We start from the raw sequence: 23,823 nt of genomic DNA, 5'->3' as shown, positions 1-23,823 counted from the left end.
ATTACCACCCATCTACATGGTTACTCATCTTTCTCATGGGAATAACCACTCATTTTGGAGGATGCCACATAGGGACTCCTTAGCATATTAGATATAGATTGAAAGAAAAAAGGAACATTACATTTATGAGTGCTCAACTTGTGACAATTTAAGAGAGGATTTGGATGCGATGTGCCAATCAGCAAGGCACGAACTACATATTAAGGATCCGCTGTTTTTCTTTTTGTAATGCCAGGAACTATTAAGGATCCGATTTGGTAATGAGAGTACTAAATTGAAGGCTAAAAGATGAAGAAGAAGAATGCATTAAAATCCAAGCATTGCTATTTTGTTTTTAGGGGCAATTTTGATAATTTGAACGTCTGATTGAGAAGGGTATTCCGGATATTTTGGAAATGTTTATATCATCATCATCAATCTACCATTCCTTTGATGCCTGGGAAACTGAAGCTTTCAATAAACACTCAGTTCACAGCTATGGCTCTTCTCGTGCTCATGGGAAGCTCCTCGCTGCTTTCAGCCTCCATCTCTGCAACAACCTCCTCCTCGTCCTATTCCTCATCCTCATTAGGTTTTCTAACTAGGAGAATAAGAAAAAGAGATAGCTCTGCTGTGGACCGGACACAATATTCCAACAAGGTTCAGATTTTTTGTGCTGCTGACCTTCCAGCTGAGAAGGATCAGAAGAATGACAAAGAGATGTTTGACGTGAGCAGCAATTGTATTCAGCCAGTCTTCCGATCCATTCTTCCTAGTCATATTCAGGTTAGTTTTCTTTCCATTCATTCATTCACTCGTTACCACGTCCTTCTTTTCTTCTTCCTCTTCTTCATTTGCTTCTTCTATTTGTCTTTTTGCTAACTTTTCTTCGTTGTGGGTGGGTTATTCTGATTTTTTTCCTTCTTGTTGGGTCTTTTTTATTTTATTTCGCCTGTTCTATTCTTCTCATCTTTCTTCTTTTTTATTGGACTATTCTGATCCTTCTGTTGTTAAGTTCTTCGTGTAAGATTTTTCCATTGTACACATTATCATTAATATAAGAACTCAGGTCTCACAACATTTTTCTGCTTATATTCTGAACAGAATGAACAATCTGAAAATACCTTGAAGGTACTTTTCTTAAGCGAGGGCAATGTGTGTCGATCAGTGATCGCAGAAGCCATGCTTACATCTCTCATCAGAGAGAGAAATCTACAAGATGTGATTCAATGTAGTTCAAAGGTTAGAACTACTAATGCCTGCGTATATTATTGATCTCAGAAAGAAGTCGATGTAGCAGTATGAAATCGAGTTACTGACTTGGTTTTTAATTTTAGTCTTATGGAGCACTGGATTAGGGATGTGAAAAAAAAACATGGATAAAGAATGGGAAATTTTCTCTTTTCACCTGCAAATGAGAGGGTTTTTACTGGTTACCTCAAAAAAATCAAAGTTTTTTAGATATCTATGAGGCTAGAGAATAACTCACATGGTTGGCAGGTTTAAATTGCTATGACGTTATCATAGTTTATACACCTAAGGTTCTTGAGAAAACGAAGGCTAAAAGAGGGACACACACATAAAGTCTTTGCTTCATTTCATGTGAATTCCTAATTTTTCTTAAACAGGGAACAAGAGATTATAATGCAGGGGAGAGCCCAAGTGGCAGTGTCTTGGAGGTTGCTGAAGATCTTGGTTTGGATATAAAACATCACACTGCAAAGGTTTTCGATTGTGCTAAAGATGTCGTGGAGTATGATTTGCTGCTAGTAATGGATAAGGTATTTTGTTTAACACGTCCTCTTTAGCCTTTTCCCTCTGGGTGGTAAATGTGTAAAGATGTGCCATTTCTAGTTGATGTATTTTGGGAAATTTCAACTAATATTTGTGAAACTATTTAAAATCAACAATTCTTTGCAATCTTTCAAAATGGCTAAGACTTATCCCTGCATCCTTTTATGGATGTCTTAGATTTGTTTATGGGATTGGAATGCTCCAATGGGATTTTGCGCGAGGATGGCATAATGTGCTTGACTATCAAATTGCTATGCAGTTCATGTGGTTATCAGTCAATGCGATATCTTGTCTGGGAACCAAGGCACTCATGTAGAAACAATATACTGGTCATATAATGTTGAAGTCTATAAATAAAAGTAAATTATTAAGGAAAATTTCAATGTGTTTAGTAGAAAGAAATCTGTTGAAACATTATCACACTCTCTATAGATCTTAACAAATAATGGAAAGGAAAATTCAACATATGTAATTGGGATGATTGAGAAGAATGGCGCATATAAAATGGAAGATATGTAAATAATATATATAGGCAGTATATAGTATATCATTGAGTAAAAGTTCACCCAAAAAAGGTTAGATTTTACAAGAAAAAATACATTTCACACTAGCCATTTCTCTTGATCCTGTTAAAATGCTGATGGTGATTGGATTTCACTTCCCAGGGTTCATTTATTTTGTTAAGAAGGATGTTTAATAATTTAATAAAATTCAGACAGAAGATTTTTTAAATTTCCAAACTAGATTGTTTCTATAATGTTTCAAAATTATTAAGAATAAGTACCATAGAATCAAGAATTCATTGGTAAATATTCCTCGCTAGTTAACTTTTCCAGAACATACTGGAGAGACGTATGGTGCAGGCAAGCTGAGAGAGACTGACAGAGTTTGTGCAGGTTTTAACACCAAAGCTTTCATATGTTTAGTTCACAGCATCTGATGCATTAAAGGATGTCACTATCTTTGAGGCAATCGATAAAGACAGCTATTATTCATGGAAAGTTCGAAGATTGGGAGACTTTTGCTCACACCGGAAGGTATAACTATATTATAAAAACTCGGCTTGATTGATTGATTTGTACCAGTTCCCTAGCCTGATCTAAAATTCATATGTGCTTGAACTGAAATGTTTCTTAGTACCAGTTATAGTACAGCTACTGTGCTTGAACTGAATGTGAAACATCTCATTCGACTGCTTGTTTTTTGGGCTTTGTTTGAGATTCTTTTCACCTAGCTTAGTGATGTATTGTATCTTCAATTCATGCAATCTAAAATCTGCTTTTCCTTAGGTAGAGGACATCGATGATCCCTTGTATGGAAATATTGGTGGTGCAGAGGAAATGGTGACTATGTTTTTCATCCTATTGTATTTGAAAATCCTAGTTACTGCATTGTTTCTTTTACATGTTATTTTACATAGACATACGCTAATAGTCATTCTTTTTTATAGGAGGAATTGTATAGAGTTTCTTTAGACATCCAGGATAGTTGCGAGGGTTTAATGACATTTTTGACAGAGATTCATTCAAATGTAAAAGGTAACGAATGTGTGGCGTTTCTCACAATGCTTAGCTTAGTTATTTCATAGCGTGTGAGTCACATTCAATGTTTTTTTCAGAACCAGAAAATCTGAAACAAGCCTTCGCGCGAAAAATGGGACGAATGGCTCCTATGGAGTGGGTAAAACCTCCGTTGTTGCAAAATTCTTAAGAGGCTCAGAGGTTGAATCACTTAAATCTATAAAAGATGTCCCCTTGGATATGATTTAAAGAGCCTTGAGTATCCTCATGTATTAATAAATGGTGTGTGAAGGAGAAGGCACATCGAAAATGATTTCACGTATTAATTAGTGATGCGTGAAGGAGAAGGCACACCATAAATGATTTCAGGTATTAATTAATGGTGCGTGAATGAGAAGGCACATCATAAGGAGTTCAGGTATTAATTAATGGTGTCTGAAGGAGAAAACACATCATAAATGATTTATTGGGAGGGAAATATTATTTTTGTAGATGTAATTCACACTTGGAGGTTTGAGTTCTCATTTCTAGCTGGATTGAAATTTTTGGATTCATCATATCTGGTGTGTATTTATAACACCTATAATTGAATAATTCTAGCTAGTCATTTCCGGTTTTGCTTCCTTAGTAAAAGCTTATGGTGAGATCATTATGGATATGTTCTCTTTGAAATTTCCAGTCTATCAAAAAGTTCATACCACTTTTTCCCTTGGAGCTGATATAGTGCATTTGATTGCGGCAATTCATAATTTCTTGATAAACAAGCATTTCAGACTTCATATATTTTCACAGCTCATGCAGTTACAAGCTTAAACAATGGTGCGTACAATCACTGTGCCTAAACATGGCTTAACAAATACATGTTTGCATTTTCTTACATTAGGAGCAAAAACTATATTGCTTTGTCCATATGAATGTCAATAATGGTAAAGTTGGGTGTATTAAAATCAACCCCCCCTCACTGACAATGACGATTGGAACATATACAACACTGAATAAGTCAATCATCTCCTACACCCAATCACATGCTTAACAACCAAGAAACCAGCCAACAATGTTTCATTCCTCAAAATTTCTAATTAATCCCTTCACTCAGTAAGTATCTACATTTTAAGAGAGAAATTGTGCTTTATCATGATCACTTGATTAGAGATGTGTCAAATGGGCATTAATTTGGCCAGTTCTTCTGCCATGGATTATAGTGTATGATGTTTCCATATATTCTAAGTTTTATTCTGTTAATTAATGACAAATTTGAACCTTGATGACATGACCATCCATAAGACTGTATTGTCATCATGGTAATCTCTTCCTCAAATTTGAACCTCGACGACGTGACCATCCATAGAATTGATACAGCAACAAGAAAACCAAACCCATCTCCATAACCATCAATATCTTCAAGTCTGTAGCAAGGATCCACAAACCAATGCATTTGAATGGCTTTATCTTGAATTTTTACAAACTTACAAACACACTAAAGTACTTTTGAAGTAGTTAAAGAAACACATTATCTTATCATGGACCTTGTTAACTGACCTCTAAGTTTATGAACTGCATTCTTAAATGATCTCCTTTCTGGTTTCCATGAACCAAGTTTGAGCTTATCACTCTGCAATAGTATCGGTACTATCTCTTTTACAGCTTTATTTCTGGCACCATCATCATCATCATCATCATCCTTAGGACAGCTAAGCACACAGTTTATCTCCCTCTCATATTCATCACTTCCATCACAGCAATCTGTTATAATCAGTCATAAACAGTTATGGTTTGGAAACATTTCTAGAATTTTCCCAATGGTTTTATGATGCCAAGAAGCTTGAAATTTTAATGACTGGCCACTGAAAGGGTTGTTACAGCTGGCATGTTTCGCCATGATGCTGTAATTTAATGACGAACCAATCTAGTCTTTCTGTGAAGTTCATAAGCAAAATATGTTGCAGGATGTCTGCCTCTAGACAGTCATGAAAGTAACTGCCTATCAAAATTGGGGGACATCCAAAGATTTCGCCTTTTAGAATATTCTATTAGCCCTTCAACCAAAGCTTGTAAAACATGACAAAAAGTTATGTGTATGTAAATATATCATCATAAAATTTCACTAAACTTTATCCTAGGGATGAAATGTGTCAGAGGACTAGGTTGAAACAAGGGCTCTAGGAGGGTGAAATATCTCAGATATGAAACATTTTACCCTGAAATCACTACAACCACCATGCTAAGATGACATTACCAAATTTGACGATCTTATGATGTCTTCTTTCTTTTTCAAGCTACCATCTCATACCCAACTTCACCATCTTAATGATGTCTTCATGCAGCTTCAATAGATGATACCTTTAATAATGATGCTTTCCAAAAATAATGTATTTCATTTGACAATACACAAAATGCAAGACTTACCACAAATCCCATCATTTACTCTTGATGAAAAAATCCACAATGGCGAGTGATTTTGGTTCTTGCAGTGGAATCTCCCATTTGGGCAGGCTGATGTTCCTGATACAAGGATCATAAGTGTTATAGATCACAGGCTTCTCATATGCCATGTACATATTCATGACGATGTATTATCTACTTAAATGCTTCTCCACATTTGGATAGTGTATGTTTCCTGAAGCAAAAGTCTTAAGGTGTTATAGCCCACACTACTCACATACTCTTTTTAACAATACAGCATGCTTCTGACACATGCACAAACGTAAAAAGATGAATACTTGCAGATTTTTTCTTCACCAAATCTTCAATAATTGAATCATATGCTTATGTAACTCATTTACATGTATGCCATTAAGACATGAACACTCAGTTGAATTGCGAGTCTAATGTACTATCTATTCAAATGTTATGCAAAGACGATGCTAATTGATTAATCTGCTCAATCAAGACAGTTAACAGTCGTGTTTTTTGTGTGCATGCTTCCACATACACAAATCACATACATACAGAAAGATGCAATGCCTACTATCTACCGAAATTTACTGCAAAGACGATGCTACATGCATCTACTGATCCACAGGCTAGGGATTCAAGGGACAATATTGTTTCTCCCGTAAACAGTACACACATACAGACATATACATAAACATAAATTGTCTACTCTGATGGAAAGAATATGCTACCTAATTTATCTGTATTTCATCATTGAGAGAATCACAGAAAGGCATGTTTTATCACACACATACATCTACGGATGAGTACATACACATATGCAATGAACACATACACACAGGGTACATACATGCACATATTCCAGCAGTATTATCGAAATGTTTCTACAAAGATTGCATTTGTTACCTGGTTCATCTGTTCCATCAAAGCAATCACAGAAATCGTCATTCAAACGATCTACGTGGAAGCTCCCAAACCCATCTTTACATGAAATAACAGAGCCACTTCTATAGTAATCAGCATCTGCAGATCAAAGAAAAAGAAAGGAAACGGCACAGATAAGAGCAGCCAGAGAGAGAGAGAGAGAGAGAGAGAGAAGGGAACAGGGCACGACAATCGTAGCAAAATGGTAATAATAAAAGGTGTCATCACCTTGAGGAGAGACTCCGAGCAGATTGATGGAGGCTGATACAGTGCTGTCTGTGAGAGCGATGGGCAGGGAGAGCAGGACGCAGAAGAAGAACAGGGGACTGAGCATAGCCATGGAGCAATTTGGCCATTCTAAAACTACATATATGTATCTTCTTTCAATAATAATCTCTTCTTCTCTCTCTTGAGGAGCCTAAAAAAATAGTGGGTCATTTTCTTCTTCCTTTCTTCATTCAAGTCATTCATTCATGGGGCTCTCACTCACTAGTGATGAATGTGAATGTTAAGCACTCGCTATCTGTGTATGTATTCACTCTCCAAGGAACCGGGCCGAGAGCCGGGCCGATACCTCTGTCTCCCCATATCCCTCTCATTGCTCCCTATGTTTCATGTGGCATCGCTAAATCATCATGTGTGAACGCCCGATGTCCACATGCATCTTTCCTCATTTGTCCGCCCATATTGGAAACCTCCGAGGTTGATGTCACGACCATTCGATCCGAAAATGAACCAAGCGCACTTGCTCCTCCTATACCCAATCTCTTACCCTGTCCCATGTTTGGAGGTCAGGGTTATAACTTATATTATCTAGGATCAAGAAGAGCGCGCAACATGAGGGTCCATCCACGTAAGCATCTAGTTCTCCCTTGAGGAGGGTGGAAGGTTGTTTCCCATGTTCCTTTTCAAACACATAATTATGCCCGAATAATTTCGATTCTAATTAAGGTTGGTAGTTAATATAGTTCTCCTAACCAATGCAAAGTCACGTTCTAAATTATAAAGCATAGCAAACTACTTAGGTGTTAACTCTTTGTTTTCTTTCTTTGGCAAATGTTCATGAATGATTTAAATTTTAGGTATCATTAGGTTGCAGGCATATCACAATAATCTCTAAATATGTATGTATATGCTATGTACATGTATCAAACTTAAAATGCAAAGCCAGTTATAATCGTGTGAGATCAATATTTTCTCATAAGAAATTTATATAGGGCTAGAAAACAGGGCAGGAATTTGCCCATCTAAGGCCATTTTGCCCGTCAAAAACATACACCCCATGTCAAATGACATGCTAAAATTTTAATTTCCATGTCATATATGTATGTATGTATGTATGTATGTATGTATGTATGTATGTATATTATAGTGTTGGGCAAAGGTTGAATTGGGAATCAATACTTTTGCCGGCCGGTGGCAACCATTATGGATAGCCGGAATCGATTCCGGCCATGATTTCTGACCAACTAGAATCTAGCTGGATGAGTCGGCTATTTCTATAGTATATGAAATTTTTTATATTTTATATTTCTTCCAATGTTTCATTCCCAATTTCCCCCCTGTTTTCTCTTTTCTTGCTTCCTTCTTCACGATTCCTATTCCTTCTTCACACGCTGCTCGTTGCTTTCCATCATTGTTACTCCATGTTCCTTGGTTGTTACCCATTGCTCCCGGCTCACTCACTACTCATTGTTCCCTGTCGCTTCTCAGTGATTGCACGACATCTGCTATTTGCCACTACACCACTTTGAAGTATGTATTTTGTCTCTTTTTTTCTCTTTCTCTCTATTTTCTCTGTTTTTCTCTTTTATTGAATCTTTTTTCTTTGAAGATTGCTCATGAGAAGCGTGTATGACAAAGTGGAATGCATTTTCTTTTATTCCCACAAAAATCTACAATAGGATAAGGACTAAGCAATTAGAGTGATTAGTTACATATGTTTGTCCATTATGGACTTATTGAAAGCCATAGAAAGCATGGAGGATGTGAGATAGGTCTGATTGTTGATTGGTTGAACCCATAGATATCAAGGAGTATGGTTGTGATGAGGTTATTATGTTTGATTGTTGATTGGATGAACTATTAATATGCACAAGTGATGCTAGAGGAATTTTAGGATACTCTAGGAAGATTTTTAAAATTTTAAAATTTTCATGCACTTTCTAAATTGGAGGTTAATTTGGTCTATTGAATCTTAATATTGGGGATATTTTGATTCTTAAAATTAGTGATAAGATTTTTGGTATTTATTGTATTGTATGCTATAAGTCATCGAATACAATAAGCACATCTTATTGTCACACATCACACATCATACAAGTACATATTGTATTGTATGAGTTAACAAAACTTTGATAGAGAACAAATATCTTGTAGATGGTATGCTCATTTGGCCATATGAGGTTAGCGAAGAGGCTTATGCCACTAATGCACGTCGAGTAGTTGGGAACAATATGTACATGAGCATGCATGCAGGGAAATTTATATGCAATATCCAAAATTCTTAGGTTATGCATGTAAATTGAAGAAGGCATTGTATATATTACCAACAACGAACATCAAGTGCTTAATTACGCATGGATTTGAAATATCGAAGTTTGTGTATATGTTAGTTAGTACAATGGAATCATTCTCATTGTGAATTGTGCGGATGTTTATATCCTTGAATGCTCAAGAGACATCATCAAACATTTGTTGGAGGGATATATTTAACTTTTGGTTTGAAGAGAAAGAGAGAAGGATAGTATCATTGAAGTAGACACATATTGCACAATGCTTAATATGAGGAGTCATGGTATGACAAACATTTTTTTTGTATTTTTTGGGCTTTAAGAAATATATGATAATTAAGTATGCAATTTGTATGATTTCATTATCTTTGTTAGGTAGTTATGTTTATTTGTGTATCTTTGTTTATTTTCGATAGTAATAAAATGTATAATAATGAAGTATCATATAGAGCTTTTCATTATTAAAACTTGTACGTGAAATGACATATCAGTTTTTGCACTCTCATGTGATATATGAGATACATCTTTAAAAAATGCGTGTCAAAAAACTTAAAGACTAACCCGTCAAATTCAGGCCCTGCTAGAAGAAAGTACATATATAGGGCACCCTAATTTAACACGAGTATGTATCCTAAATTCTCGAAATTGATCTCATTAAATTCGTCGAAACTGTGGAAGTACATTCTCTTTCTCTCTCATATGCGCAGCAGCTGCAGAGTTATCTCTAGTTGCCTTGGGTAATCAAGACTGCTATGTATATTTTTGTTTGACACAACCTTCCATTGTTATCATCATCATATGTATGTTGAACCTTTTTACCGACATGGTGAACGAAAATTAGAGCACTGTCCCAACAATGAGATGCAAAAACACAGACGATATTGGAATGGTAAAAAGCTTTGCTAGTGTGGCGTTTGCTTGCGCTAAAGGATTTAATGGTGAAAATCATTGAGTTCATGACTATGTTCCGACAAAGGGTGGTGGTAGAGGTGGTGGACATATGCACGATCTTGAAGATTTTTTGACTTTGTTGATGCAAAAGACTCTCGTTAGTTTCAGTGCATCCTACTCTATTCGGCCTAATTTATGATGATGATGATGATGATGGGTTTATGTTGGCTGAGGTTGCAGAGTATATGTATGTCTATATAGGTATCCATGCATATATTATATTGAATAGAAGTTGCGGAGTATATGTAACATGCATAGAAGTTGCAGAGTATATGTATGTGTGCATGCACATATTATATTGCATTGAATTTGCAGAATATATATATCATGTATAGAAGCGGCAGAGTATATGCATGCATGTATATGTATATGATTGATTTTATCAGGATCCCTCCCCTTTTAACCTAAGAGGTTTGACTGAAGAGCAACCTTGGTTGGATCGGTGGTTGCAGAGCTGAACACTTGCTTTTTTTTGCTTTTGCAGTTACTGGCTTCTCTGATACTTCCTCCTGAAGAGCAACCTTGGTTGGATCGGTGGCTGCAGAGCTGAACACTTGTTTTTTTTTGCTTTTGCAGTTACTGGCTTCTCTGATACTTCCTCCTGATTCCTCACACAGGCATATTCAAGGTCTGCCTCTCTTTTGTTTCTTGCTTTCTGGCATCTGCATAGTATTCTCTCACGACTTCCGTGTGTTACATTCACTTTGGTTTGGCTCTTTCTTCTTTTCAATGCATTACGTTACAGATTCTAATTCATCAGATAATTAATGTTCGCGTACTTAATTTCCCTTTTCTCCCTTGAATATATTGTGCATGTTCTGCTTTGTTGATTTCTTGAATATGCACAGTATACTCTAATTTCTTCTGGTTTTGTTTGCCAAAAATGACGTTCTTTGCGTTGTCTATGCACTTAAACTCTAATTCATCTTATGACCAATCAAGTTTTGTCCTTTTTGATCAAGCTGCGTAAGTTTGCTTTCTGGTTTATTAGGTTTTCTTGGCTGAATAGGAGTGTGTGGCTGTATCACTTAGGGGATCAGTTTGGTTTTGGTTTTATTGTTAGAATTAGGATTGGTTTTGTCACTTAAGCTCTTCGGATGATGTTTCCCTATGTCCTTTTCATGTCATAGAAAGTTTGGGGACTTGGTTTTGTGATTTGAATCATTTAGTCAAATACTTCAAGAGAATGGGTTTACAATCTTGGTGCTTCATTGAAGTGTTAAATCTCAAGAGCTAGTTTATTTTGACACATGAACTACCGAAAGCAGTAGATCATGGGCAGTTATCTCAGCACTCCAAAGACTGAAAAGTTATCAGAAGATGGACATAATGAGCAGCTGAAATATGGTGTCTCTGCAATGCAAGGCTGGCGAAACACCATGGAAGATGCAGTAAGTTTTTCTAATTTTATTCCATCTCATCACCTTTTTTGTCTATCTGTAAGTTATAAGCTTTTTGTATTTGGTCAGGGAATTGCTGCTGCATATAGAGTTGAATAGTAATTGATTTATGCAAATGGGTCTGCAGTTTATATTTTTTTTTGTATTTGGTCAGAGCAATGTTGCTACATGCAGGGTTGAATAGCAATTGATAGGAAATTGCTTTACTCAAACGACTGAGTTTATTTAGCATTATATATTGATTTTACGAAATTCAATTGAAGCTTTAAAATAGCAAAATATAGAAAATTGTGGGAATATTTTGAAAACCTTGTACCCGTGCCAAATGGTTACCTTTCAAGTATTTTTTGGAAACTTTGCCAATTCATTGTGGATAAATAGCTCCTATTGCCCCCTTGATTTTATATGATGTATGGATTCTGATATCCTTGAAAGTAGTACTTGTTCACTTCATCTTATATTAAGATCTCATTTAGTGGAAATATTTTAGTAAAGGACTAATGTATACCGTTTACATGGTTGTATTTGCTGCAGCATACTGCTATTTTAGATCTTGATAAAGAAACATCTTTCTTTGGCGTTTATGATGGTCATGGAGGTGAGCTTAGTCAATATTCTATTGTAATCAAACAGAAGTTAAGATTCTGCAGAAGAATGTTACATCAGCTCATTTGCCTAATAAGTTATAAATACATGTTTGTTTATTGGAGTAATAATTTATAAACACACAGACATCAATTTTGAAATTTCATACAATAGTTCAAAATATTATATCCCTGTCCTGTAATATCAGCTCGAAAATGTGAACTCCATAACCCAAAGTTTTTTGTCTATTTTCTTCCATGCCAAAGTGCCTATTCATCACGAAGACAAAAATTCAGCTTTGCTCGAATAGGAATATTTCTTATGGAAAAGTTACGAACCAAAGAAAAGTGTGTCACTTCTCCAGTTTTTTTATTCTATAAACGTGGTTCAGAACAAGAACTTATAGATCATCGATGCGATCCTCCAGATGTTGTTCATTTGGCATCTTAAGCTTTAGAGTTTAACATGAGAATATGCAGCAGATGTCTATGTGTACTTCCCTGATTGATGTTCTCAACTTAAAGATATTTTAGGATCACTTTCACCAAAAGTGTCCAGTTATATTTATATATGTAATTGTGTTCAGGGAAAGCTGTATCGAGGTTTTGTGCTAAGCATCTTCATGATCAACTCTTGCGAAGTGAAGAATATAGGAGAGAAGACATATCAAAAAGTATTCATAGTGCTTTTTTGAGGTGATTCTATGTGATAGAAAATCACAAGCATCTGTCATACTTGTTGCGCAATATTCTGAATTTTCCTTCTCTTTTCACCTAATTGCATTGGGGTTTAATCATTCTTTTTGTGATTATAGAGAGAGTACATTCGGTTCTTGCTTGCTAATGTTTATAGGATGGATGAGATGATGCGTGGACACCGAGGCTGGAGGGAATTGCACATTGTACCCAAAAATAGAACTTCTAAAATAAGCGAATTCTTTGGTGGTATTGTGTCTCCCAAAATCTCTGAAAGCAAGGCCACAAACACAAACCATGTGGTTGATGATAATTGGATCTTTGAACAGGTACACAATTGCTCGGTTGTTGCTTGAACTATAGTTATTGCTTTATTTCCTTGAAGATGAAAATGTTACAATTACTATCAGATCCAAGAACTATTATGGTGTGTACCATTATATATGTTTCTAGTAGGCAGACTTAACTCAGTAAGCCTAAGTATCAATCAAGAAAGATCAAACATGACTCATCATTACTAGAATACAGGCACCTCTTTTCAAGGAATACGTCCCAGATAAATTAAGATGAGAATGGAAGGCTGAATATAATCATGAAATAGCACACTTGCCTAAATGTCATCATGAAAGATCAATCATGACTCGTCATTACTAGAATATAGGAACCTCTTATCAATGAATGCGTCCTAGATAAATTAAGAAGAGAATGGAGGGCTGAATATAATCGTGAACATCTCCTTTGGAGCTGTGTAAGGTTTATATAAAGTCCTTGAATGCAAATATAGAGCATCTGAAGATAAGGAGCAGTTAAGCGAAGAAAGCTCCATTCATGCTCTGTGGTTAGTGAAGAAAGGGAACAAGTTTGTATGATTTTCTTATGTTATTGGTGCAGCTTTGAAAAAATCTGCTTGCGACAGGTAATCTGATGTTTTAACCCATAGACAAATCTCAAATAATCTTTAGGTTAGAAGGATTATTTTAGAGATCAGTAAAAAATGTGGAACTATTTTTCCCAACAAATTTTGGTTTATATAGCGTTGTATAAAACCTTGTTCTTGAGAGATAGGGTGTCAGGAGTTCCTTTTTGTTGTTTTTGGTTTTATTTTGTTTTATGAATAGGTCTTGGATTTTGATCTGCAACAGTAATTGCACCAAAGAGAACAGTTTATCTTAAGATCCTGCCTACCATGAATACCGCCTTAAAGAGTAGATAATATCTTTGCGTATACAACTGCATTTTTTTGCATCTATTTATTCACTCACCTTCTCTAATGGAGAATGTTGAGGAAACTGTTGAGGACTGGAACGAAACAACCACCTCTGACAGCGATGCTTTCTCAATGTTGAAACAGAGAAACATCATACATGTTGATACCCTGTATTCTATGAAATCAGAGGAAAGTATCACAACCTCTTTAGAGAAGGATTTGGACCCTTGCAAAAAATCTTATCCCACCCATATATGTACCCCAAAGCGCAAAACATAGTAAAACATGCCTTAGAGGAGTTTGTTACCCTGGAAAGAGCAACAACACTCATATCCTGCAAAATTGCGATGACCTTTGGCATCTCTTTGTCCACAAACTCGCTATCTCAAAAAGATAAAATCTATCGTTAACCGTCATAAGGGTCATAGGCCATGCTAGTAAACCTTTTGATTTAGAAGTAAACAATTAGGACATGCCCCCAAGTTTGAACTTTCATTTGTTAATAGAATGTTCATCACATTTCTGATGAGCTAGAAACTACCGCTGTTAGTGTTTTGTAAAAATGCTTTGGTTTCATAGGTCAATTTGCCCTTTCATAGACAATAATATTTCTTTCTTTCTTTCTTCTCCAATTTCATGTCTTGCATTCTTAATTAATTACTTTATTATGCTGCAATCTTATCGCTGCAAGAAACCAATGTACAACAATGCACAAGGATTGGCTCAACAATGTACAAAATGCAGTCAAGCACACTAATTGTGCTGAAGTTCTGTCCTGGCAAGAACACATAGAGCAAAAGAATTCATATATTGTTCTGAACATCTCTTACACTGCTGTCCTAGTAGCACGCAAAAGATATCATGCTTATGGCTTATGGAAGTGACCTAGAGACATGTAGAAACACCAAATCTATGCATGAATCCTCAAGTCCAGTATTGAACATTCAATACTCACAATTCAACTCCATAAATGGTCTGAACTATGGGACAACGCCATCAGTATGAGAAGTGTGGGACAGTACTATTGCAGCCAATGAAAGAATTCCACTCTGACCAAATGGCCATGATGGTAATGTGACATATACTATCAATCACGTAATCACTACCTACCAATTTGTCTCTCCCATTTGGGAGGATACTCGCTCTCATTTACGGCAACTTGAAGCTAATGCCTCTTTTAACTGATAAGCAATTAGAGTTTTGTGATATGTTACTGATTTCAGAAATTGCGAATTCTGAGTATCCTGAGAATCTTTATGATTTGTGATATTGAGTTTTTTTAGTAGTAGAGAAGGTCGGTTTGGACACTCCTGTGGGGTTTGTTTTTCTCAGGATTTATGCTGGCTGAAGGAAAAACTCTGTTCTTATAATCAATTTGACTCTAATTTGAGTGATAAAGAAATACCTACCGAGGCACCAAGCTTTGACCAATCGGTGTATTGTGTCAAATTATCTAAACTCTTGCTCTCTTCTAAATCGTACTTATTAATTGAGTGAAAGAATTTATGTGTAAAAGTGTTAATCACTGCCATCAAAGGTTGTTAAGGCTGGTTTCAGTGGCAATGAAACCTCGACCTGTACTGCTTCATGCATCTTAATTGTTGCTGGCGAGTCGAAAGGAATGTCACTGATTCACTGTCACAACCTAGGCCATTGTAACGTCGAACTCAAACGATTGGAGTTTCATGCCATCTGGGACAAAGGAATATTTTATAGACGGATTTCTGATAAGGTGGAGTGGTTCTACTCTACACTGAAGTATTTATTTAAGCCGGTGATTATAATTTAGAAAGGGTCTCATTACCGAAAGGTACATCTTTTATGTATCGCCTTATGGCATTTCTTAATACCACAGTAGTATCTTTTTTTGAAAAAAAAGTTCGAGTGTGTCAATAAAGAAAAGGCTAACAGATTCAAGCAACAATATATGACATATTGTTGGGGGAAGGATGTGGCTCTATTCATAGTGCCACATCTATTTTCAGCCATCCATATTTCAAACTTTCATCTCCAACCATACCTGTCTTGTACTGCTGGGATTCTTTCAGCTTGTCTATATTTTTGTCTTCTCAAGTTGTTCTGTTTTGCATGACTAGCTTAACTTCTTATCCAATGATTCTTTCAGAAACTTAATCACAGCCCTGATGAAAGAAGGCATAGATGTAATGGTCAAATTAATGAACAAATTTTCTTTTCATGCGGTCTGTCCCTCCCTTCACCATCTCCTTCTCACACGATATGTGAGTGTGTATAGAACTTGGATGCACTTTTTTACTATAAAAAATCAATTCAGTGTGCAAATTTGAGGAAGAGAATTGCCTCATTTTGTTCTGATTAATAATTGATTCTTCATCTTTGATTTGATCCTTCTATGGCAATATTCTTTTTATTCATATTTTCATCTTGGCAGGGTTCCCATTCAGATTTTCCAGGGCCTACTTCTGGGAGCACGGCTGTTGTTGCTCTTGTACGATCTGATACGATTATAGTAGCTAATGCTGGTGATTCTCGGTGTGTCCTTTCAAGAGCTGGCAAAGTACGAAACACGTTTTAAGCCCATCAATTTTATCTGAGATCAAGCTGGAAACTTGTACGTATTGCTAAATTTTCTGGCAGGCCTTGGAGTTGTCTAGGGATCACAAACCAGGACTTCAACTAGAAAAAGAGAGGATAACACAAGCTGGAGGTTTTATATCTGGTGGACGAATATGTGGCAGCTTAAATTTGGCTCGGGCAATCGGTAAGGATTTATTATGTGAATGCACCTATATAAAACTATATGATTGATCCATACCATTTTCTGTCATTTAATCAGGTGATGTTGAGTTCAAACAAAACGAATTGTTGTCTCCCGATAAGCAAATTCTCACGGCCTGCCCTGAAATAAAAATAGTATGTCTGCAAGAAGCATTTATGGATAATTTTTAATTTTTAATTTCAAATTTGTTTCTGATAAATATAGGCCTTTTAATCATTTTCAGGTAAAGCGCACTACTGATGATGAATTTCTTATATTAGCTTGTGATGGGATCTGGTAAGAACTTTCAAGTGTTTTTTGGGATATTTCCCTGCCATTTCAGAAAATGATAATGTTTTTGCTGTATATCGTTGTCTGTATGTCTTTATGTCAAACTCACCTCTGTCTCCCCCAAGCGTATCAAAGAAAGCCCCATTTTCTGGATCTGTGTAAAACAACCTATTATAATGGAGAACCCTACAGAGTTGTGATCTTGTTACCAGTATCCAGTATGAATGCGTAACCCTCATCCTTCTTCCTCATGTTTCAGGACTTCATTTTAAGTGCGTCATAGTTGTGAGGTATTTCATAATGATTTCATTATGCTTATAGTATTATTATTGTATACTTTGTTAGACTTTGAAAACCGAAAGTATCAGATATACTACATGATTCTGAAATCGGAAGATAATCAATTAGCTGTCTCCAGACAAAGAATTAAGATCACTGAGGGTAATAATCAAGTATACTCATTACCAAATTGACGAATTGAGGAATGTTCTGCCCAAGAATAACATGGATTAATGATTCCTTGATATAGGATAGCATTTTTAAATCTTTCATTCTCTAATTAGTCATTATTTTTGGAGATATAGTTACAGTTTTTACTGAAAGGGCCTTTCCAAAGCAAGCAATTCCATAACTATGGGGACATGGTATGCTTTCATCTTGTCAAAGGTGATTTCATGCACCTTCTTTACCTCACAATGCTCACACGGTCATTTGAAATGGCTGTACAGTGTGAACTCCACTCTCAAGAGACGTGAGGAAACTGATTTTTTCCAATAGATCTCACGCAATGACTGACACTAGATGACTAGCTGTCATGGCATAATAGTCAAGTCTTGCATATGAATAACAAATAGGTGAAGTTACAGACTTAACAGAAATACTCATTCCAGAAAGAACATATGCATGTATGTATGTGTATATATATGTATGTAAGTGTGTGCGTGTATGCATATGCATATGTATATGTATGTATGTATGTATGTATGTGCCTATAGATCATCGATGTAGGATATGTTGTTGGCTGATGTATTTTAGTTCATAAAAATCTGATAAAAGGCTAAAATTTAGCTCCTATGGACGCCTATATCTATGGGTATGACTTGATTGATTATGAGGTTTATTAGTTATATTTTCTTGTGCCTTACTTTCGAACTATTTTGTCATAATCATTCTGAGTACAGAATGATACAGGATTTATAACTAGGAATGAACTGTGGGTGGGACCTGTCTAGCTTGATATGCTTTACAATGTAATTCTTAGTAATATCTTGATTGAATTGCAGGGATGTCATGGGAAGTCAGGAGGTGGTGAATTTCATTCACAAGCATAAACAAACGGTAAGATATCTTCGCTCTGCTAAAAATTTCTTTTATTTTTGTCTTATAATGCTCCTCTGCATTCTGAATTGTGTGCTTATACTTCCTCCAGAATTAGGCAACATGGAGATTTTGGTGAACTTTTATGTACAATAAATCAAAAGAAAAAGAAGTTTTTGTGATGCTCGAAACCAATGAAAGTTCTGTTTTCCGTTTGTTTTCCTGCTTTGAATATATGAGTAATGAAACTTTTCGTCTATTGCTGCAGGAACCATCTTTATCAGCTATCTGTGAGAAGGTGCTCGACCATTGTTTGGCTCCTTGTACACTAGGTGAAGGTTGTGATAATATGACCATTATCATTGTACAATTGAATTGAAGGAACATGTCCAGAGAGGAAGTCCTCAATTCACCTTTGGTAAAGGTGAGGGTGGGGAGCCTAGATTCCACTTTTACCTGATGGTGCTGTGTCTGTATTTGATGTACATAGACGCAAACAAAGTTTTGTAGCTCCTTTACACCAGGTTTATATTCAATTTTGCTAGTGTAAGTAAATATTGTCCTAGTTCCATCATTGTATATAAGCACAACATTCACGAAGATTTTTGTGTAATCTTCACTACTGGCTGCTATACAGAAAGCTTTCATGTTCTTCTCCATCGTAATGTTTTCTGGTTAAAATATCATATTTTTGTTGGATTTTACAAATGTCTTAAACTCTTTCAGCATGTTTATTTTCTATTGGAATATTGATGGCAATTCTCAGGTTAATTGACAATATTGATGACCCATCATAATGTTTTCTGGTAAAAATATCATATTTTTGTTGTATTTTGCAAATGTCCTGAACTCTTTCAGCATGTTTGTTGTCTATTGGAATATTGATGCACTTCTCAGGTTAATTGATAATATTGATGACCCTATAGAAATGTGAGTGGTAATATTAATATCGATAATGTTGGTGGCAATTCATATATTTCATAGTTAGATTGACATAATCGGTAAGTTCAAACAAATGCGCAGAGTTTTAAGCTGAAACCTAGATTACCTGTCCGATATGAGGTTGAAAATTTGTTATGCTTTGCCTTAATTGAAACAAAAACTTTTCCAAGTTAATATGAACTGGCCACTGATATATATTAAGGATATGGAGAGGGGAACTTTTTAATATGGTGCTTTTGAAACAACGATCGACTCATGTATAGGTGGAGATTGATGATAGTCATGAATAATGAACACATCAATTATGGAGCACCATTGATATGTATCCTTTCCCCAAATATAGCTTGAAAGTTTCTACCAAAGTTTTGAAGATTTTCAATCAATCGGTGTGCCAAAAGATGAAGCAGTTGTTGAAATGCGTAAATTGAATAAGGTTGAGCGTTCACAATCAGGTGACAGGCCATTGATGAATGCAAGAAGGCAACTTCCAAAATTGATATCTTTTGATTAAAGGTGGGGCTGTCAAGCTTGAAAAGTGGTGCCTTTGGCTTAATGAATTCTCAACGCCAATCCAGTTTACGTAGATATGGGGGAAAAGAGTTCAAGATTGTCAGTAGTTCAATGGAGATCCGAAACCAACCCAAACCTCATGCAATGCGGGCCAAGTTCTCTCTCAGGCTCTGTCTCTGTCTGGAGGCGACAGAGTGCACGCTCGTATGAGAATCTGATCTTGGGTAATTCGAAGGAACCCGAGAGAGCGTTTGCAACGGGTGTAAGGAATAAAAAGAAGAAGAAAATGAGGACAATAATTGGGACAGTTGGCATTTCTTAGGGTTGAGGAATAGGGGTAGAATTTAGGGTTTAGGGTTTCAAGGCAGAGGAGAGTGAAAAATAGATGGTAGGTCTGTATAGGTGTTTTCTTTTTTGTCTTCATTTTCTCCTGTCTTTGTTTTAAGTTCATTGATTGGTAAAAACTATCCTTGGGGCTAAATTATGAATTATAATAACACATTAGGTTAGCTGTTGCTTAATTATGACATATATATCCAGTTTAACCTCGTCATAAACAGTCTTAACAGCATGGTAAATATATGCAGGCGCCTTCCTTTCAGAATTATTTCTCGACTAATCTGGCAAATTTCATTTTGTGCATGAAAATCACAGTGGAGAGATCACAAACTAATTATATTGCAATTTAGCATTGTATGTGTTTGGATTTTGGTTCTCTTTCTAGAAAGATTTCCAACCGTCAAGATCAATCAAATCTGTAACCACACTTTTAGTGAATAATATGGCATGGTTTTTCCCCCGAGCATTGTAATTTGGCACCATTCGTTGACCTGTTTGGCTCCTTGATTCTAGTCCACTGGAGATGGTCATAAATGGTCAATCGAGATCAGTAAATCAAATTTGGTCGGCTACCACTTGGTTCAATACATCTGACCGAGGTTTTTACAAGCAAGCCAAAAATATAATTTGACTCAATCTTTATCAAAATTTGTGGAATCAATTTACTAATCCATATGAATTATATTGCAATGGATGCTTTTTTAACCTAAAATTACCTTGCTCTGTGGTAAAATACTGTAACATATCTTTATGACTGTTATTTGTGTTAAAGTCTCATGTCATCCACTATTCATGGATAAAAAACTATGTATTAGGATCATTGGAGGAAGATATTAATGTACTAGAACCCAAATGGATATTCAGGCTTGGCTAGCCAGATTGCAATAGAGACAAACTGTTACATCATGCTGTTTGAATGGATAATCGTTGAAGAATTGCTCATCCAAATGAGCTAAGGAAGTGGCCAGTTGTACAAGGTATTCTTCATTCTCTGGATTCATATCAACTGTGGATTGGGAAAGGCTTGGAAGGCTAGATAGGTTATTATAATGGTCCTGGAAGTGTGGATGAAATCGGTTTTCAGTCATGTTATACTGATATGGACCTGTTAATTCAAGTCCAATGGAATTGATTTGAGAATTTCCGCCATCCATTACGCAGTTATTGTTCACATCTAAATGTTGCACTATATTGGTTATATCTTCCGAATTAGTTTCACATCTCACTATATTGAGTTCATTTTCTGTCTCAGACTCTATCATGGTGGAGAGCAAAACTTTATTTTTACATAATCCTGCAGTCTCAGTCTGCTTTTGATCAATTTTAGATGTTTTTGTTGAGTCTGGATGCCTCTTGGCTTCCTTTTCAGCCTTCTCCTTCATTTCCAATTTCTCCCTTAAACTACTCACCTGCAAGTGAGTCCGTAGGTATGAGCCCCATTTAATTTGTTGTGTGTGTATATATATATATATATATATATTATGTAATCATGAATTCAACCTTTTACCTACATAAATCCATATATTTATACTAGCTAATGCAAATAGCAAGCATTATTGATCTAGAATCCTATACAAATGAGTTCACACAACATGTAATCATGCTAATCAATGTAAAGAGTTGAATATCAATGGTTTCAAGTTTTTAACCTGCATGCAATTTATATATATCTATGCTAGAAGTCAATGTAAAACAAGCATTTAGATTTACTCTTTTAAGGTATACATCTAGATTTCATACCGGAGGAACTGTTATATACCTCTGCCTCAAGTCTTCTATTCTTGAAAACCACTTCTTGGTATTGTAACTTAAGGGCATTATACTTCCCTTCCATACTCTTTGCTTTACTCCGAGCGCGCCGATTCTGATACCATATGGCCACCTGCCTTGGTTGAAGACCAAGCTCAAGTGCCAGTTTATTCCTCTGGGCTGGCTCTAACTTGTTATCCTTAGAGTAACTATGTTCTAAAGATTTTGTCTGATCCAATGTCAGTCGTCTCTTCCTTGACAAAGGCTCATCCTTGTTCTCATGAGAATGAGAACTTTGTAAACCATGTTTTCCATTAAAGGTCGGGGTTAATGATAAATCTCCGTATGACTGGTCAGGATCTGCTTGATATATGTATGATCCTGATTGAAAGAGGTCATTTTTTGTATCAGTATCAGACTGTTGGACAAAACAAACCAAGCACGTACTAATAGATAATTTTAAGCACCCCGTGAAGCCATATTCACATGCATATATGACCACAATACAAGAACATAGATTTGTTGCTAATTGATACATACACATAATTTAGGAAACTGAAATTATTTATGAACTTCCACACACACACACACACACACAGAGTACATACACAGATTTAGTGATTACAAATAGAAATTTATGCTCAAATGGTTCTGCATTCATCACTCATATCAAATTCCAAGCCGAATGAATCATGTGTCCAGCGTTAGAAAATCCAAACGTTGAGAAAAAATATGTATCACTAAAAGATAAAAATATGTATCACTAAAAAATTATAGTGTACCTTGAAGCATATTTGATGTCAGCGTGAGCTACAATGGCTTGACTGGAGAACTGTGTTTTGTGATGATCAATCTACCTTAAGAAATATGAGAGTCTGGTCTTGGGATGTAGAATGCACGATGCTTGTCAGGTCTTAGAATCTCGCTCCGTTATATTAATGAATAACTTTCTTGATGAATTTCAAGGTATGATGCAGAGACTAGGTCTTCGATGATGATGGGTACTGATATGAAGAAACAAATAATTAGCTGATTATGATCGTTGATATTGGACACGGCCTACTCAAAGAAATTTGTATCGTAATTAACTTGCTCTTATGATAATAGACAAGACCCACGGGTTAAGCCTGACTTTGGGATGAAATGGATGAATTATGGGAGTTGAATTGATGATTGAAAAATGAATGCATTGATGATTTTAACCTTAATTGGGGAAGACTTGATGGATTTGAGCCATTCTTGGTGATGAGTTGATTAAATTGAGCTGTAATTGGCAATGAATTGAGCCATTGTTGGGGATGGGTATAATGTGAGTCCAGTACTTTGGAGATTAATGAATAAATTGAGCCGGTACTGAAAGATTAATTGATGAATCGAGCTGTAAGTGGAGATTAGTATATGAAGCAAGGGTTAATTCAAGATTATTTGATAAAGGGAGAATCGGTCGGTGGGCGAGTTAAGGCTTAACTGGGGGGGATGATTAGCTGAAGGATTAGGGGGGGTACAGTAATTAAGCAGAAATGCGTTGTGCTGGAGAGGATTTAATCAATGTGGAAGGATCGTGTGGTGTGACTTATGCAGAAAGGTGCCTAAATAGTGTGCAAGCAAAGATCCAAAAGATCCCCCTCAAGGACCGAAATACATGGGGGACCAGAGCAGAAAGAATCTCTTCCTCTCTCCAAAAGCCTATGTACATCTTACAGACACATATATTCTAATCCATGCAGACCCCACCCCACATGAACAAAAAACACAGTAAAAACACTCATGAAAATATAATGACTTAGAGAAAACCTACAATCTCTTAAGAGTTTTGCAAAGCTCCGATCGAAGACCTGCCCATTCTCGACCACTTCTCCGGCTTGGGATTGAATCTCCGATGAACCTCGGGCTAATTCTCAAAGTTCCATATGGGAGGGAACCCAAGCAAAAAAGCCTTCTAGTCCTCTTCTCGGGACTCTTTTAGTGCGGTGGAT

The 23,823-nt window shown here is 36.1% G+C and overlaps 4 protein-coding genes across 7 annotated transcripts; 2 read left to right on the top strand and 2 right to left on the bottom strand.

The window, feature by feature from the left end:
* Positions 1–415: 415 nt before the first annotated feature.
* Positions 416–3,902, top strand: LOC147869847 (uncharacterized). The gene is made up of 7 exons (XM_087333879.1): positions 416–765; positions 1,084–1,221; positions 1,608–1,760; positions 2,700–2,810; positions 3,063–3,116; positions 3,224–3,311; positions 3,392–3,902. The coding sequence occupies exons 1-7, from the start codon at positions 433–435 to the stop codon at positions 3,481–3,483; spliced, it is 969 nt and encodes a 322-aa protein (XP_087190005.1). The 5' UTR covers positions 416–432; the 3' UTR covers positions 3,484–3,902.
* Positions 3,903–4,542: 640 nt separating this feature from the next.
* LOC147869846 (glucosidase 2 subunit beta-like) lies at positions 4,543–6,958 on the bottom strand. Its single transcript, XM_087339601.1, has 5 exons — positions 6,840–6,958; positions 6,594–6,710; positions 5,700–5,795; positions 4,833–5,036; positions 4,543–4,699 (listed from the first exon to the last, which is right to left on the bottom strand). The coding sequence occupies exons 1-5, from the start codon at positions 6,949–6,951 to the stop codon at positions 4,590–4,592; spliced, it is 639 nt and encodes a 212-aa protein (XP_087195727.1). The 5' UTR covers positions 6,952–6,958; the 3' UTR covers positions 4,543–4,589.
* A 4,173-nt stretch (positions 6,959–11,131) lies between these two features.
* Positions 11,132–21,028, top strand: LOC147869845 (putative protein phosphatase 2C 58). 4 transcript variants are annotated; one of them, XM_087333844.1, is made up of 10 exons: positions 11,132–11,466; positions 12,010–12,073; positions 12,647–12,755; positions 12,913–13,084; positions 16,373–16,498; positions 16,579–16,702; positions 16,778–16,854; positions 16,944–16,996; positions 18,274–18,328; positions 20,914–21,028. In XM_087333844.1, the coding sequence occupies exons 1-10, from the start codon at positions 11,350–11,352 to the stop codon at positions 20,941–20,943; spliced, it is 927 nt and encodes a 308-aa protein (XP_087189970.1). In that variant the 5' UTR covers positions 11,132–11,349; the 3' UTR covers positions 20,944–21,028. The 4 variants fall into 4 exon arrangements, 3 of the variants coding, with proteins under 3 accessions (XP_087189970.1, XP_087189978.1, XP_087189962.1); XM_087333836.1 differs by lacking the exon at positions 20,914–21,028 and adding an exon at positions 18,576–18,959 and having other exon boundaries at positions 11,135–11,466; XR_015531429.1 differs by lacking the exons at positions 16,778–16,854; positions 20,914–21,028 and adding an exon at positions 18,576–18,661.
* On the bottom strand, positions 20,941–22,897 carry LOC147869844 (uncharacterized). Its single transcript, XM_087333869.1, has 3 exons — positions 22,630–22,897; positions 21,858–22,228; positions 20,941–21,507 (listed from the first exon to the last, which is right to left on the bottom strand). The coding sequence occupies exons 1-3, from the start codon at positions 22,637–22,639 to the stop codon at positions 20,959–20,961; spliced, it is 930 nt and encodes a 309-aa protein (XP_087189995.1). The 5' UTR covers positions 22,640–22,897; the 3' UTR covers positions 20,941–20,958.
* Positions 22,898–23,823: the final 926 nt, after the last annotated feature.

Source organism: Azolla caroliniana, unplaced genomic scaffold (genome assembly GCF_043228905.1).
Source record: "Azolla caroliniana isolate FFs.n. ecotype wild unplaced genomic scaffold, voAzoCaro1.0.p SCAF_1, whole genome shotgun sequence".
Lineage (NCBI taxonomy): Eukaryota > Viridiplantae > Streptophyta > Polypodiopsida > Salviniales > Salviniaceae > Azolla > Azolla caroliniana.
Note: the sequence above shows the minus strand (reverse complement) of the source record. Positions and strands in the feature narration are given on the sequence as shown.